At 43.4% G+C, this 17,379-nt stretch overlaps 1 protein-coding gene across 3 annotated transcripts in view; it reads left to right on the top strand.

Moving 5' to 3' along the window:
• LOC140212134 (uncharacterized) overlaps positions 1 to 17,379 on the top strand; it is a 143,150-nt gene that overhangs the window by 48,548 nt on the left and 77,223 nt on the right. For 2 of the 3 annotated variants that reach the window (XR_011889652.1, XM_072282732.1), the window contains exons 7-9: positions 3,319 to 3,444; positions 5,719 to 5,823; positions 15,854 to 16,042. Coding sequence is in view for 2 of the 3 variants with exons in the window: in XM_072282732.1 (XP_072138833.1) it covers positions 3,319 to 3,444; positions 5,719 to 5,823; positions 15,854 to 16,042 (420 nt within the window). In the remaining variant the exon portion in view is untranslated. The remainder of the gene's footprint in view (positions 1 to 3,318; positions 3,445 to 5,718; positions 5,824 to 15,853; positions 16,043 to 17,379) is intronic. The other variant, XM_072282733.1, reaches the window with a different exon arrangement.

Here is a 17,379-nt window from a genome sequence, read left to right as displayed (position 1 = left end):
AATTCTCACCTACGGTACAGTCGTGTTAAACTTATATCCATTGGTTCAAAGTTTGAAGTATATTTATTATCACACTACTTATATGCCACCATAAGCTATTCTGAGATTAATTTTCTTGCAGGCATTCACAATAGAACAAAGAGATGCAATTGAATTAATGAAAAACTACACACAAAGACTGACAAATAGCCGATGTGCAAAGAAAATCTGTCCAAATACAAAAAAATCCAAATAATAAGTAATAAATATTATTCATTGATAAATACAATAGATAAATAATAATAATCAACAAGTATATAAATAATTCTGAAAATGAGTTGTAGAGTCCTTGAAAGTGAGCCCGTAGGTTGTGGAATCAGTTCAGTGTTGAGGTGAGTGAAGTTATCCACTCTGGTTCAGGAGCCTGCTGGTTGAAGGGTAATAACTGTTCCTGATCTTGATGGTGTAGGGCCTAAGGCTCCTGTATCTCCTTCCCGATGACAGCATTGAGAAGAAAGCATTGTCTGAATAGTGGGGGTCCTCAATGATGAATACAGCTTCCTCGTGGCAGCGCTCTTGGTAGACGTGCTCCTTGGTAGGGAGAACTTTTCCGATGCTGAAGAGTATACCCACAACCTTTTGTAGGTTTTTCTTTTCATGGGCATTGGTGCTTCCATGCCAGGATGTGATGCAACCAGTCAGGACACTCTCCACTGTGCAGAGATATAAGTTTATCTTTGATGTGACTCAGTGGTGAGGAGGACTGAGGTTCACCAGGGCTGATTTGTTACTGACCTTCCTGGCAGTAGGAACGGATCTCGCAGCCTACTTGATCAAAACAGCTGGTCGAGCCACTGTTTCACAATACCAGAGACTCAGACGGATAAACTCTTCTAGGGCTTCCAGCTGGGTACAGGTATCAAATATAACTGACATTTCGATGACAAGCTCTCCTACCTTCTTCAGTGATGATGCCTGGGCATGCCTAGTCCGGTGGTATTCATGCTCACAAAGTCTGTCCCTCCTGATTGGTTAGTCCTCATCCAATCAGATTTCCACTGTGCCACTTTGCTTACAATTAAAATCCTGTTCTTAATTAGAGCGAGACCTTTGTCTTTGTTAAAATTCTTTTCCTCTAATTTTATTTCAATGGCTTCCTTTACTAGGCAGTCCAAAAAGCCATTGGCGCAGCACAGTAGTTTTGTGCCGTCAAAGTCATTACTATAGTCATTGCGAATGCAATGTTCTGCTGCTGCTGATTTCTCTGGGTAACTCAAATGGATACGTGCCCTATGCTCTTTGATGCGGGTTTCCGCCATGTGCCCCTTCTGGCCGATAGACGTTGCTCCACATTCACAAGGGATCCTGTAAATGGCAGCCAACCTGTCCCAGGTTATCTTTGACCAGCATAAGCTGTGATTTGAGCTTTCTTACGGGTTTGTGGATGGTATTAATCTGGTATTTCTTCAGGATCCTGGCGATCCTTCCAGAAACCATAGAGATATCGGGAAGACAGGTGGCACTGATGGGTTTCTCCTCACTGTTAGGCTTTCTGGTTTACTGCAGCTCTTTTAAGGGCCTGATTGATTTCCTTCACCTTGTAGCCACTCTGTAGGAATGTTGTGCTTAATTATCTTATTTCCTCGGGGAAACTCTCCAGGTCTGAAATAGTTTTCACGCAGTTAATCAAAGTAGAAAGAACCACTCTATGTTGAGAAGCATGTTGGTGGCTGTTATTGTTGAGGTGTAAGTCCGTGTGAGTGGGTTTCCGATAGATGCCATGTCCCAGGATCCGGTCCAGTTTACATCGTAATTAGAATGCCCGGGAACGGGAGGCAATCATCTCTCTCCCTTGGGGTGTAAGGGCGATGAACTCAGGGCCCCCCATGTTGAAATTAGCAATAGCCAGTGACAGGGGCAATCCCATGGTCACTCTGTCCATTTGTTCATAGTAGTTCCCCTTATTGAGAAAGTACATTGATGTAAGGGTGTGTTCAAAAATGTCAATGGTACCTTTAGCAAACCTTGACTGCAGGAGAACCAAGCTGTCCTTATGGGAACTCTTGTGGGAACTAGAGGAAAAGAATTTTAACAAAGCCAAAGGTCTCGCTCTAAGTAAGAACTGGAATTCAATTGAAAGCAAGGTAGGAGAGCTGAAACCTGGTTGATGTGGTCACAGGGAGAACATACAAACTCCTTACAGGAAGTGGCAGGAATTGAACCCAAGTCACCTGGATTGTAAAGCATTGTGCTAACCACTTTGCTACCGTGCCACCTGCACAAAACAGCAGAATGGTAGTTATCAGACTCTCTGTTTCTATTGATGTTCAGTGCACATTAGTTGGGACATCAGAGATAATCTGCCTGCGATTCTTCCCAACAATGTCATTGGGTCTGTCTAAGGAGTAAATTGGACTATCGTTTAATACCTCATTGAAAGGATGGGTGATAATATGGAAAAACAATATCTCTGGGCAATTCCACTTTGATTCTGCTCTGGTAATTAAACACAATGTAGGAGATTGCTTGGAACAACTGCAATCTGTGTCACAGAAGGGTTGTGTTCTGACAAAACTGTCTTATCGTGATTTTCTGTAACGCCAAATGACAAAATTTGTTCTTCCTTTTGCTTTTTTTACATAAGTTTCTAAAGAGCAAGTTTCTAATTCTGTATCTCAGATTATTTTTTTGAATTCTGTCATGGGGAATTTCTGAGTTGTTGGAACACAAGAACGTGCTCTATTGTCTGTAAATTGACATATTTTCAGTGTGACAAATGACGGGTCCTCCATCTTTACTTTGGGGGCAGCACGGAAGCATTGCGGTTTGCGTAACACTGTTACAGCGCCAGTGACCCCGGGTTCAATTCTAGCACCGCCTGCGAGGAATTTGTGCGTTCTCCCTGTGACCCGGTGGGTTTCCTCCGAGTGCTTCGATTTCCTCACACAATCCAAAGGCGTATGGGTTAGTAGGATAATTGGACCCATGGAGAAAATTGGGCAGCTCAGGCTTGCTGCATCTCTAAATCTAAATAAATTTGCTGCTGAACTGCAAAGTCCCTTTGAGGTTCTCTATGCTGAAGAAGTTTAAATCTTCAGCGGGAGTTCAGTGCAACCCTCTCTCACTGCTCCCTCTCGGTGATATCTGCTGCTCTTCAACTCTTCGGCTTGTATTCCTAACCCTTCCCCCACCTTGTTATTCTGGCTTCTGCCCCCTTCCTTTCCAGTCCTGGTGAAGGATCTCAGCCTGAAACGTCGATTCTTTATTCCCCTCCATAGATGCTGCCGGACTTGCTGAGATCCTCCAGCATTACTCTAAACCTTTCCTCATCTGTTGCAGGCTCAGCATTCAGTGCTTTTGAAAACCAACGAAGCCAATCAAAGACTGACTGATTCCTTGCAAGCTCAGACAGAACTGCATGAAGAACTCAACGAAATGCGCGTCAAATACAACAAAGCCAGTTTGGTAATTACCTTTTGACAAAGCATTTTTAATCAGAGATTCTAAACGCATTGTAGAGATCAAAAGTCAGGGCTTAATTGCAAGACTCTTTGAGTGCAGATTGTGTTGTCCCTGATTTCTCATCTCACCTCTCATCCATACAACTTTCCAAGATCTTTGCCTTCCCTCAACCCCGGCTTCTTGTACATCCCTGATTTCCTTTGTCTCCACTATTGGCCACCATGCCTTCAGTGACCTGGCTTCTTGTTATGGAAATCCCCATCTCACCTGTCCTGTGGGGGCATGCCTTATTCTGATTGTCAAAAGTTGCTTCCGATGTAATTGGTTGGTTTGGAAGCTGCAGCTGCTTTTCATATTGGGTAACTGCCTGGCGTCCAGTTTCAAATATCCTGGGTATATAAAATAGCATGTGGAAGGGCTTGCTGTCTTCTTCCTTTGTTTAAGGTAAGACCATTGGGAAAGTGTGCTTTGTGCTCACTTTTAACTAAGTATGTTTGTTGAGTATTCAGCTTTGTAGTGTCTGTAACTTGGGAATGTTTGGTCAAATTTTTGCTATTTGTAAATCAATGATTAATGTACCCATTCAAAGTCAGTACATTTCCTGTCTCACTTGCCAGACCCCACGAACCTAATTCAACATTACACCACCCAACACCAAATCTCCCACCCCCTAGCAACTGTCTGAACCCCGTCTCTCTTATCAAGTTTTCTGTCAAGTGTTCTCAAATCGTCTGCTTTATCTGGTGTTGGAGACTGGTTGTTAAATCTTTTGAAATTGCATCAGGGCACTTCGTCACATTACACATAAGTTGCAGTTGTATTGATTTACTTTCCTATTCAAATGAATACTCCTGAGTTATGAAAGTTTGTTTTATGGAATATCACACTAATGCAAGTGAATCTCTGGGTATAGGAGGTACAAGAGCCTGAAGACCCATGCTCAACAATTCAGAAACAGTGTCTTTCCCTCAGCCATCAGATTTCTGAACGGTCCATAATCCCATGAACCCCACCTCATTACAGTATTCCTTTGTTTTGTACTGTTTACTTATTTTCTAATTATAGGAATTTTAAGTCTTTGCAATGTAATGCTGATGGTGTAATGGTTAGCACAATGCATTACAGTACCAACAAACCAGGGTCAATTCCTGCCGCTGCCCGTAAGGAGTTTGTATGTTCTCCCCGTGACCGTGTGTCTTTCCTCCGGGTGCTCCGGTTTCCTCCCACTGTCCAAAGATGTACCGGTTGGTAGGCCAATTGGTTATTATAAATTGTTCCATGATTAAATCAGGGATTGCTGTGCAGCATGGCTCAAAGAGCCGGAAGGGCCTACTCCATGCTGTATCTTAATAAAAAATTTTAAAAATAACAAATTTCACGTCATTTAAGATGGTGATTATGAACCTGATTCCAAATCAGTATGTGTCATTGATTTAGTGTGGTATTTTCATAGTAAATACTGCACTGTTCTCCATTTACAGGATAAGATGCCATTTGAGTTACATACTTCCAACGTTGTGCTCTGACTTGTCAATCCATGAAATAATTTCAAGGAACTTTTGTAGATCAAGGGATTTCTCTACCGGTTTTGATTTAATGCCAGGGACCATGTCAGGTGTAAGACATAGGAGCAGAATTAGGCCATTTGGCCCAGAGAATCAGATGTGCAAGTTTTATTTTGGTAATGACGGAAGTTGTTAAGGTGAAAAGCAGCTTGATACAGATTAGAGCAGCTCGTTTCTCTAGAGGTTCCCTTCCACAAGCATCCAATCCCTCTACCATCGATGAACAGTTGCAGCAGTGTGTACTATCTAAAGATGCACTGCAACAACACATTAAAGTTCCTAAGGCAGCACCTTCCAGACCCACGACCACTACCATCTAGAAGGACGCGAATACCTGGGAACACCACCACTTGGAAATCCCCCTCCAAGCCACTCGCCATCCTGACTTGGAAACATATCACCATTGCTTTATTGTCGCTGGGGCAAAATCATGGAATTCCCTCCCTCACAGCACTATGGGTGTACCTACGCCTCAGGGACTGCAGCAGTTCAAGAAGGCAGCTCATCACCAACTTCTCAAGGGCAGCTAGGGATGGGCAATAAATGCTGGCTTAGCTGGCAACGCCCACATCCTGCAATTGAATAAATAGCAAAAAAAGGTAGCTTAGGGGTGATTTACTGTGATTATAAAGGGGTGCAATATAAAAGTGAAGCCAATTGATGTTGGAGTGTGTTGCTTCCCTTCCTAACCCTCATTCACCTGTGTTTGTAGGCAAGGGACCTCCTCGCTGCCAAAATGGAGAGATTGGAAGAGTCTGTCACTAATTTGAAGACAAAATTAGAAGATGTGGTAGCGGACAAGGATCGTTTTTTCCAGGTGAGACCTCTAGTTGGGTGACATTTCTTCCCCAGAATTTAGAGTCATAGGCTCATGGAACACTACAGCACAGAAAAAAAGGCCCTGTGGCACATCTGGTCCATGCCGAAACATTAATCTGCCTAGTCCCATCGACCTGCACTCAAACCATAACCCTCCCCTTCCCCTTCCCATTCCGTTACCTATTGAAATTTCTCTTAAACGTTGAAATTGACCCCACATCCACCACTTGTGCTGGCTGCTTGTGCATGCTCAAAGTACTGTCTAAGTGAAGATCACCCTCATGTTCCCCTTAAACATTTCACCTTCCACCCTTAACCCATGACTTCTAGTTGTAGCCTCACCCAACCTCAGTGGAATGAGCCTGCTTCATTAACCCTATCTATACCCCTCATAATTTCGTATACCTCTATCAAATCTCCACTCCACCTCTTATGTTCTAGGGAGTAAGTTCCTTATATATTCAACCTTTCATTTAACCTTATCTCAGGTCCTCCAGTCCCAGCAACATCCTTGTAAATTTTCTCTGCAGTCTTTCAATTTTACTTCCATCTTTCCTGTAGGTAGGTGACCAAAGCTGGACACAATACTTCAAATTAGGCCTCTCCATTGTTTTATACAATTTTAACATAACATCCCAACTCCTGTAATTAATACATTGAGTTATGAAGACCAATATGCCAAAAACTTTCTTTATAACCCTATCTATCTGTGATGACACTGTCAAGGAATTATGTATCTGTGTTACTAGATCCCTTTGTTCTACCACACTCCTCAGTGCACTACCACTCAGCATGTAAGACCTACCTTGGCTGGTCCTCCCAAGGTGCAACACTTGTGTGCATTAAATTCCATCTGCCATTTTTCAGCCCATTTTTCCAGCTGGTCCAGATCCCACTACAAACTTTGATAGTCTTCCTTGCTGTCCACTACACCCCCATTCTTGGTGTTATCTGAAAATTTGCTGATCCTGTTTCACCCATTATCATCCGGATTGTTGACACTGAGGGCTAACAACAAAGGACCCGGCACCAATCCCTGCAACACACCACCAGTCACAGGGCTCCAGTCGGAGAGGCAACCATCTACAACCACCCTCTGGCTTCCTCTGCGAAGCCAAAGTCCAATCCAATTTACTACCTCATCTCGATTGCCAAGTGACTGAACCGTCTTGACCAACCTCCCACGCAGGACCTTGTCAAATACTTTGCTAAAGTCCGTGTAGACAACATCCACTGCTTTGCTTTCATCAACTTTCCTGGTAACTTCCTCGACTGGTGAGACACAACTTACCAGCACAAAGCGATGTTGACTAGCCCTAATCAGAGCTTGTCTATCCAAATACTTATATATCTGGTCCTTTGGAATGCCTTGCAATAACTTTCCTGGAAGTGATATCAGGCTCACCAGCCTATATTTTCCTAGCTTATTCTTAGAGCCTTTCTTAACTAGTAGAGCAACATTAGCTATCCTCAAATCCTCTGACAACACACCCATGGCTAAGGGTGTTTTAAGTACCTCTGCAATTTCTGCACTAACCTCTCACAGGCTCCAAGGGAACACATTGTCAGGCCCTGGGGATTTCTCCACTCTAATTTCCTAATGTCAGCAAACACATCAACCCTCTGTAATCTGTATAGGGGCAATGACCTCAAAGCTGCTTTCCGTCACTTCTATAGACTCTGTGTCCATCTCCCGAGTAAATATACATGCAAAAAATCCATTTAAGATCTCTCCCATCTCTTTCAGCTCCACACAAAGGTGACTACTCTGTTCTTCCAGAGGGCCAATTTTGTCCCTTGCTATCCTTGTGCTCTTAATATATCTGTAGAAGCTCTCAGAATTTTCTTTCACCATGACTTATTTTAGTCCTTCTGACTTTCTTCCTAAGTGTTCTCTTGCAGTTCTTATATTACTCAAGTACCTCATTTGTTCCTGCCTGCCTGAACCTGCTATGCATCTCCTTAATTTTCTTAACCATGGTCTCAATATCTCTTGAGAACCAAGTTCCATAAAGCTGTTATCCTTGCCTTTTATTCTGACAGGAACGTACAAACTCACATAAATAAGAGAAAATCTGCACACGCTGGAAATCCGAGCAACACACACAAAATGCTGGAGGAACTCAGCAGGCCAGGCAGCATCTATGGAAAAGAGTACAGTCGAAGTTTCGGGTCCTGCTGAGGGATTTCGGCCCAAAACATTGACTGTACTCTTTCCATAGATGCTGCCTGGCCTGCTGAGTACCTCCAGCATTTTGCGTGTGTTGCACGGTACTCTCAAAATTTCACTTTTGAAGGCCTCTCACCTGCCAAGTTCATCTTCACCAAAAAACAACCTGTCCCAATCTACACTTGCCAGATCCTTTCTCATTCCATGAAAATTGGCCTTTCTCCATTTTAGAACCTCAGTCAAAGGACCAGACCTATCCTTTTCCATAATTACCTTGAAACTAATGGCATTATGATCACTAGATGCAAAGTGCTGCCCTACACAAATTTCAGTCATCTGCCCAGTCTCATTCTCTAATAGGAGATCTAGTACTGCATTCTCTCTAGATGGGATTTCTGTGTACTGACTAAGGAAACGTCCCTGAACACATTTAACAAACTCTTTCCCATCCAGACCTTTTACAGTATATGAACCCCAGCTAAGATGTGGAAAATTAAAATGACCTATTATCACAACCTTACATTTCTTGCAACAATCTGTAATCTCTACACAATTGCTCCTCTAAATCTCACAGATTATTAAGTGGTCTATAGTATAATTAAACGTAGTCATACCTTTCTTATTCCTCAGTTCTACCCATAAAGCCTCACAAGACAAGCTCTCTAGTCTGTCCTGACTGAGCACTGCTGTGACACTTTCCCTGACTAGTAATATCAACCTTCCCCTTTTAATCTCTCCCACTCTGTCACATCTAAAACAACAGAATCCCAGAACACTAAGCTGCCAGTCCTGCAACCCATTCTCACTAATGGCTACAATGTCATAGTTCCACATGCTGATCCATGCCTTAGGCTCATCCACCTTTCCTACAATACTCTATGCATTGAAATAACCACAGCTCAGAATATTAGTCCCACTATGCTCAAACTTTTGATTCCTGACGTTCTATAACATCTTTCGCCACAGCCACTCCACTAACTGTGCTGGCATTCCGGTTTCCATCCTTCGGCATCTCTGGTTTGAGCCACCCCCACCCCCACCCCCATGCAGCACTAGCAATCTTCCCTGCTATGATACTAGTCCCCCTCCAGTTCAGGTCGAAACTGTCCCTTCTGTACAGGTCCCACCTTCCTTGGAATAGAGCACAATGATCCAAAAATCTGAAGCTCTCATTTCTGCACCAATTCCTTAGGGAGGGAACGTCGACTCAGACCATGAGAGGCCTGCGTCGGGCATTTTCATGCCTTACAAGGCACAGATTGGAAGTTAGTGGGGTGCCACTCCTCGCACAGACTAGAGCAATGTGTGATTAAGTGCCTTGCTCAAGGGCACAGACTCATGTGAAACTGTATGATCTTCCTATTTCTGGCCTCACTAACACGTGGCACAGATAGCAATCCTGAGATCACAACCCTGGACGTCTTATTCTGTAACTTAACACCTAACTCCCTGAAGTCACTGTGCAGGACCTCATTACTATTCCTACCCATGTCATTGGTATCAATGTGGATCATGATCTCTGGCTGCTCACCTACCAGTTCAGAATGCTGTGGACTCGGTAAGAGACGTCCTTGACCCTAGCATCCAGGAAGGCAACGAACTATCTGGGAATCTCATTCTCATCCACAGAATCTCCTTTCTGTTCCCCTAACCAATGAATCCCCTATCAGTACAGCTCACCTCTTCTCCCTGCTTTCCTTCTGACCTCTTTTCGCTAGCTTTCCTCTGCTAGGTCACTGTTCCCCCCCCCCCCCTCCACCCCCCAACAGTATCGAAAGTGGTATACAAGTTGTTGAGGGAAACGGCCACAGGGATATGCTGCACTGACTGCCTATCCCCTCTCCCACTCCTGACGGTCACCCAGTTACCTGTGTATGTGGGTGTAACCACCTCCCTGTATGTCCGATCTGTCAACCTCCTCAGACTCCTGAATGATCTGGAATTCATCCAGTTCCATCTCCATCTCCTTAACCCAGTCTGTTAGAAGCTTCAGCTGGATGTACTTTTCGTAGATGTACTCATCAGGGACACTGGATGTCTTCCTGCCTTCTCACATCCCTCAAGAGGAGCATTTCACTATCCGGCCAGGCATCCCCACTGCTCTAAGTGTGCAATAAGAAAAAAAGAATAAATAATGAAAAAGAAAATCTACCTATTGCATGAGCCTCTCCTCACTGAAGCCTCAATAAGCCAAAGCCTCAACTCTCCCACTCCAACACTGGCCCACTACCACAATAGCCGCTTCGCATAAACCTTTCTATTATGTCTTGCCAAATGCCTAATTTTGCGCAATCCATTGTTTCCTTGGGAACTGTGGCATGCTAAGTGTGCCGACTGCCCCCCGCCCACTTCTTAAAAAATCTCTCTGGCTCGCTATCCGGTGTCTACTCAGGACTGTGGTGCATAAAATGTTCATATTATTGGACTGAGTTCAGGAGTAAACCGCCAGCAGATCTACTGATACCCCAGAAGTTCTGCCAGTCTCTACATCTCTCAAACAAGATCTCAACTTGATGTTGCATTCAAAGGGGGTACAGTGGCAGTCGGCATTTTGGTTGGAGATCCTGCAGCAGGATCTGTTGACTATTCTTCTGCTTACACAGATTCTGCCTGGTTGTTTTTTTTTAATCCAGAATCCAGTATCTGCAGTGTCTTGTGTCCATAACCTGGTGTACCCCTTCTTCTGCTCCTTCTTTAACGCCTTTACAGCCTTCCTGTAGTGTGACAAGCAGAAAGTCACACATTGATCCTAATGTGGCCTAAGTAAAGTTTTTTACAGCTGCAACATGATTTCCTGACTATTCTATTCGGCCTGGAGGTCAGCATAATGCTTTACAGAGCCAGTGACCCAGGTTCATTCTCCACTGCTGTCTGTAAGGGGTTTAAACATCCACCCTCTGACTGCCTACATTTCCTCTGGGTGCTCTGGTTTCCTCCCACATTCCAAAGATGTGCAGGTTAGTAGGTTAATTGGTTTCATGGGTGTAATTGGGCAACGCAGGCTCATTGGGCTGGAAAGCGTTGTATCTCTAAATTAAAACAAAAATTCAGTGCTGCAGCTGATGAAGTTAAGTATGCAGTTTGCCACCTTTACCACCAGTCGAATCGTCACTTCTAGTGGGCCAAGGACCAGTTCAACTGTTACACTAAATCTGTAACCCAAAGGGCTCTGCAGATGCTGAAAATCCAGAGTAACACATGCCAAGTGCTGGAGGAACTCAGCAGGTCAGGCAGCAGCTATGGAGAGGAATAAACTGTTAATGTTGCAGGTGAAGGCCCTTCATCTGGTCTGGGAAGGACAGGGGGAAGAACCCAGAACAAGAAGGTTGGGGGAGGGGAAGGAGTACAAACTGGCAGGAGATAGGTGAAACCAGATGAGGGGGAAGGTGGGTGAGGGTGGGGGGGAGATGAAGTAAGAAGCTGGGAGGTGATAGGTGGAAGAAGTAGAGTGCTGAAGAAGAAGGAATCTGATAGGAGAGAAGAGTGGACCATGGGAGAAAGGGAAGGAGCAGGGCCATCAAAGGGAGGTGATGGGCAGTTGAGGGAAAAAAAGGGGTAAGAAGGGAGCCAGAATGGGGAATGGAAAAAGAGGGGGGGGGGGTAGAGCGAAATTACCAGATGTTAGAGAAATCAATGTTCATGCCATCTGTTTGGAAGATATCCAGACTGAATATGAGGTAACACGCACAACACGCTGGAGGAACTCAGCAGGTTGGGCAGCATCCGTGGAAACGATCAGTCAATGTTTTGGGCCGAGACCCTTCGTCAGGACTGAAGAGGGAGGGGGCAGGGGCCCTATAAAGAAGGTGGGGGGGTGGTGGGAAGGAGAAAGCTGGTAGGTGCCAGGTGAAAAACCAGTAAAGGGAAAGATTAGATTCAACTTTATTGTCATTGTGCCAAGTACAGATACAAAGCCAATGAAATGCAGTTAGGATCTAACCAGAAATGCAAAGAATAGTGTTATTTACAAACTAACTGCGAATAAAAAGTAAGTGCTACAGCACACAAATATAAAGGTACTGAGACAGTACAATATGGGTGCAATACTGCTTAGCGCTGTGATGTGACATTCAGCAGGGTCACAGCCCCAGGGAAGAAGCTCTTCCTGTGCCTGCTGGTGTGGGAGTGGAGGCTCCTGTAGCGCCTACCGGATAGGTGGAGAGTAAAAAGTCCATGGTTAGGGTGAGATGCAAGGGGTGGGGTGGGGAAGCAGGGAGGGGATAGGCAGGAAAGGTGAAGAGGGAATAAGGGAAAGCACAATGGGTAGTAGAAGGAAGCGGAACCATGAGGGAGGTGATAGGCAGCTGGAGGAGGGGGCACAGTGAAACTGGGATGGGGGAAGGGAGGGGGTGGGGCTTTGACCCCAGCATCTGCAGAGTATTTTGTGTTTCTGAATATGAGGTGTTGCTCCGCCAACCTGAGAGTGCCTCATCATGGCAGCAGAGAAGGCTCGAAACCTCTCCCTAGATGCTGCCCGACCTACTGAGTTCCCAGAGCACTTTGTGTGTGTTACATTAAACCTGTATTACCTGACTACCTAGTTTCCATTATTAATGTTACAAGAATCAGAATTAATTTATCTCCCCAAAATCTGCTTGAGGTATTTTAAATAGCTTGTAAACTTGGGCTTTTGAAATATGAACAACTGTATTTGTGATAATCCTTTTGACATTAATGCAAATTGCTGAATATGCCTGCAGTATTAGCTGTCGGAAACCAGAGGGATCTTTGGGCCGAAGGTGATGATCTGTAAAGGCAGGAGGCTCCATCTAGTGGTACAAGTGGGTACAATAATATGGAGACATGAGAGACTGCAGATGTTGGAATCTGGAACATCACACAAAGTACCAGTGGAACTCAGCAGGTCAGGCAGCGTCTATGGAGGTCCGTGTTTTGGGCCAAGACATTTCAACTTGACTACTTTAAAATATGGTGCAGGAAAGGGATGGAACACGACACGAGATCCTGCGGTTACTATAAATCCTGAGTAACCCACCCAAAATGCTGGAGGGATTCAGTAAGTCAGGCAGCATCTATGGAAAGAAGTTAACAGATGATATTTCAGGCCGAGATCCTTCATTGTGACTGGAAAGGAAGGAGGCAGAAGCCAGACTAGGAAGCTGTACAAGGTGGCTGGTGATAGGTGAGGCCACGTGAGGGGGAAGGATGATGTGAAAAGTTGGGAGGTAATAGGTGAAGAGGTAAAGGGGCGAAGAAGAAAGAATTTGATAAGGGGACCATGGACTATGGGAAAAAGGGAAAGAGTTTGGGAACCAGAAGGAGGTGAGGCACAGTTCATGAGGGTAGGGCAGGAAAGGAGAGGGGGTATTATAAGAACTAATTAGATATCTATCACCTACTAGTTCAAGGGTACCCAACATTTTTTATGCCAATGAGGCTTACCATTAACCAAGGGGTCTGTGGACCCCTGATTGGGAACCCCTGAACTAGTTGGTGATAGATACATCCAGGTGAGGGAGGATGATAGGCACATGAGGGAGGGGGCAGATTGGGAATGGTTTCAAAAACTAGGTGGTGATAGGCAAACGTGACCAGGTGCTGAAGATGATTGCATCTGATTATACAAATTGGAGTAGATCAGATACAGGGTTTCAACCAGAGATGTTGACTGCCCATTTCCCTCCATGAACGCTGCCTAAACTGCTGAGCTCCTGCAGTGCCTTTTTTTGTGTTGCTTGCAAAATATTGTCATTGCAGAATTCTGCAGCTGAGTTTAAATCCCATTGCAATTAGCGAATTGAAAAAAAAATCAGGTAACTAAATAAATTTGGAATTAAAAATAATTCTCAGTACTAACAACCATTAGGCCAGCACAATGTTGCAAAACAATGTATAGAGCAAATTTTCATTTACATAATACAAACTAGCTCTAATATCCTTCTCCAATGAGACATGGGAAGAATTTTGACAGGTTGGTAAGCAGAAAGTGTAAACCATTGGAAAAGGATCAAAGGATAGATGAAAATTTACTTGTATAAATGGTCTGAAAATGGTCTTGGTCTGGAGGTAAAGTAAGAACTTTGTCATGGAAAGTATGGTGGTCTGTTGGGGAGTGCGGAAGATTATTTTGCTAGTCACCTTCTCTTATTCTGGAAGCGGTTCTGTTATTTATTCTGTGTCTGTCCTTCATGATCTTAAATCAGAGCCTCAACTATTCCAAGAAGACCAACCAGAACTTCTCCAGTGTATATCCACATTACTAAAGTACCTCATCCCTGGAATCATTTTGGTAAACCTCTTCTCCATTCTCTCAATATTTTGTAAAAAGTTGTGTCCAGAACTGAACACAATCTCAAATTGTCATCAAACCACTGTTTATTACTGTTAATTAATTACAACTTCTGTGCTTTGGTTTTCCACTCTAGTTGAAAAAGTCCTGGATCCTGTGTGCAATTTTGACGTCACTGTTCTCATATTTAGAATTATACCTTCACATTTACATTGCTTTTTCTCATTTTTCCTATCACATTGCAGTAAATTTCACCTGTCACCTGCCTACATATTCCATCAGTGCACCTACATCTCACTGACCTCAAGGGACTTTGTCCTCACAGATCAATACATCTTCAAAGGTTTGTGTAAACTTGAAAACTGTGCACTGCACACTCAAGTTCAACTCATTGATATTTATTAGCAAAAATATTGATTCTAATACAGATTCTCAACTCCATTAGACACTTCCCACAGTAAGGAAATAATATTTACTTACCTCGACTGACTTTTATCCCTTGTTCCACCCATTTTGCCCCCAAAGATAAATTCATTGGTTAATGCTTATTTGGAATGTAGTCTGTTCTGTGCTTTGTAGGCCTCCCTAAAGGTTTGCCGGGTTTGTCACTTGCCTTAGTTTTGGCAATGTACTAATGTCTCTGTAATTTTATGCTGTTGACTACTACAATGCCATTGTCTTCGTATCATTCAAAAGAAATGGGTATGTAGTATTATGTTAACAAGGTGTGTCAGTTTTCTTGCACTAATACTGTTTCTGCACAATATTTTTTCTCTTTATTGTCTTGTATAACTTGTGTATAATTTATCCTTCGTGTTTTGTCTTAGCGATGCTGCTGCAAGATAGCTTTTCATTGTACCTGTACCTGTACCTCGCTGTACTTGTGCATGTGACAATAAACTTGACATAGCAACCATTAGGCTCTTGACCCAGTGTGGATAACTTCATTCACCACAACTCTGAACCTAAAGACTCACTTTCAAGGACTCTTGACCACTCATGTTCTCAGTATTAGATTTTTCTACACCGTTTGTCTTCTTTTGTACATTGGTTGTTTGTCAGAGTAACGCCACAAAATGCCGCTGGAACTCAGCAGGTCAGGCAGCATCTATGGAGAGGAATAAACAGTCAGTATTTCAAGCCAAGACCCTTCATCTGAACAGGAAAGGAAGAAAGAAGAAGCCAGAATAAGATGGTGGAGGGGAAGGGAAGGAGTGCAAAGTGATAGGTGTGACCAGGTGAGGGGAAAGGTGGGTGCATATGTAGGGGAGGGAGGGAATGAGTGAGAAGCTGGGAGTTGATAGGTGGAAAGGTAAAGGTCAGAAGTAGAAGCAATCTGATAGGAGTGGACCTTGGAAGAAATGGAAGGAGAAGGGACACCAGAGGGAGGTGATAGGCAGGTGAGAAGAAGAGAACAGACAAGAGGGGAGCCTTTGTCGATCTTTATTTATTTTCATAGGTTCTATTATATTTATCTCTTTCTGAAAATGCCTCTAAGAAAATAAATCTCAAGTAGTATATGGTAACATATAGGTACTTTGATAATAAATTTATTTTGAACTTTGAGCATGATGGCTGAGCAAGATGTCAAACGGCTAAATTCTGCAGGAGAAGCTGGAATTACACAAATGTGTCCAACATCTGACCCTGGAGTTAGAGCGAGCACTGAGAGGGCGAGAAGGTTTCGATGACCAACTGGCTGATCTCCATTTGGAGCTGCTAAACACCAAATCCCAGGCCAATAGGCAAGACCAAGAGAAGGTCTTACTGAAAGAAAAATTATCAACCATCACGCAGGTATACGTAACATTCCAATCTCTCTTTATCCTCCTCATTTGGTTGTAGCATTGCCGATTTCCCAAAGTAAAGATTAAGATTTTAAAGGTTAACTTTATTTTTCACAAGTACATCAAAACGTATAGTGAAATGCATCATTTGCGTCAACAACTAGCATGTCTGAGGATGTGCCGAGGGCAGCCCACAAATGTTGCTGTGTTTCTAATGCCAATATAGCACGTCCACAATTTACTAACCCTAACCCATATGCCTTTGGAAGCTGGGAGGGAACCGGAGTACCCGGGGGAGATCCACACGTTCATGAGGAGAACGTACAAAGAGAAGATGTCAGAACTGAACTTTGAACTCCGGTGCACTGTGCTGTAATAACATTGCACTAACTGCTACTCTACCGTGGCGTACATGTGCACAGTGCAGTTTGCTACGTTGATCTAATTGCATTGAATAAAGTATGGAAAAAGATCTCTGTTACGTAATCCTCTGTGATGAAGGATAATTTATCAAGGTGCATCTTCTAACCCTCCGCCGTCAGATTACCAAATGGAAAATAAACCCATGAACACTACCTCACTATCTTTTAATCTCTGTTGCTGTCCTTTTCACACCATTTATTTAATGTATTTCTTTTTCTAATTTAGTCTTTTTTAAGTATTGCACTGTACTGCCACAAAAAAAAATTTCATGACATAGATCAGTGATAATAAACCTGATTCTGATTCTAACTGTCAGGGAGAGCTTTTCATTTCCCTCAACTTGCTCTAGTGTTGTTATGTATATTTAGTTGTCCCTCTTTGCACATGTATTATATATGTTAACTTTACTTCATCTTATGATTGTAATTTACTGTGCTGTTGCTGCTAAAAGCCAATTTTCATGGTACTTCCACCCTGGGTATGTGTAACCATGGCAATGAACTCAAACTTGACTTGAAGCTGAGTTTGTAATTCCTGGAAAGAGAAGACAGAAGTTTTCAAGACTGCGAGATGGCTAGAAAGGGTGGATATATTTACCCACATGTGCAGAGGTCAGAAATAAAGCCCTTCAGTGTAAGGCAGTCACTAATAAGTCCAGTGGAGTTTATTATCCAGACAGCTGACAACGCATTGTTAGAAAAAGTAGTTGAGGTGGGTACGATAATGATATCGAGAAGACATTTGGATAAGTATATGAATAGGAAAGATTTAGAGGGACACAGGCCAAGTGCTGGTAAATGGGATTATCTTAGATGGGCTCTTTCTATACATGCACAGTGTGGAGTGTCCTATCTGGTTGCATTGTGCCCAGGTATGGAAACACCAATACCCAGGAACAGAAAAGAAAGCCACAGACAGTGGTGG

Source organism: Mobula birostris, chromosome 18 (assembly GCF_030028105.1).
Source record: "Mobula birostris isolate sMobBir1 chromosome 18, sMobBir1.hap1, whole genome shotgun sequence".
Classification (NCBI taxonomy): domain Eukaryota; kingdom Metazoa; phylum Chordata; class Chondrichthyes; order Myliobatiformes; family Myliobatidae; genus Mobula; species Mobula birostris.
Note: the sequence above shows the minus strand (reverse complement) of the source record. Positions and strands in the feature narration are given on the sequence as shown.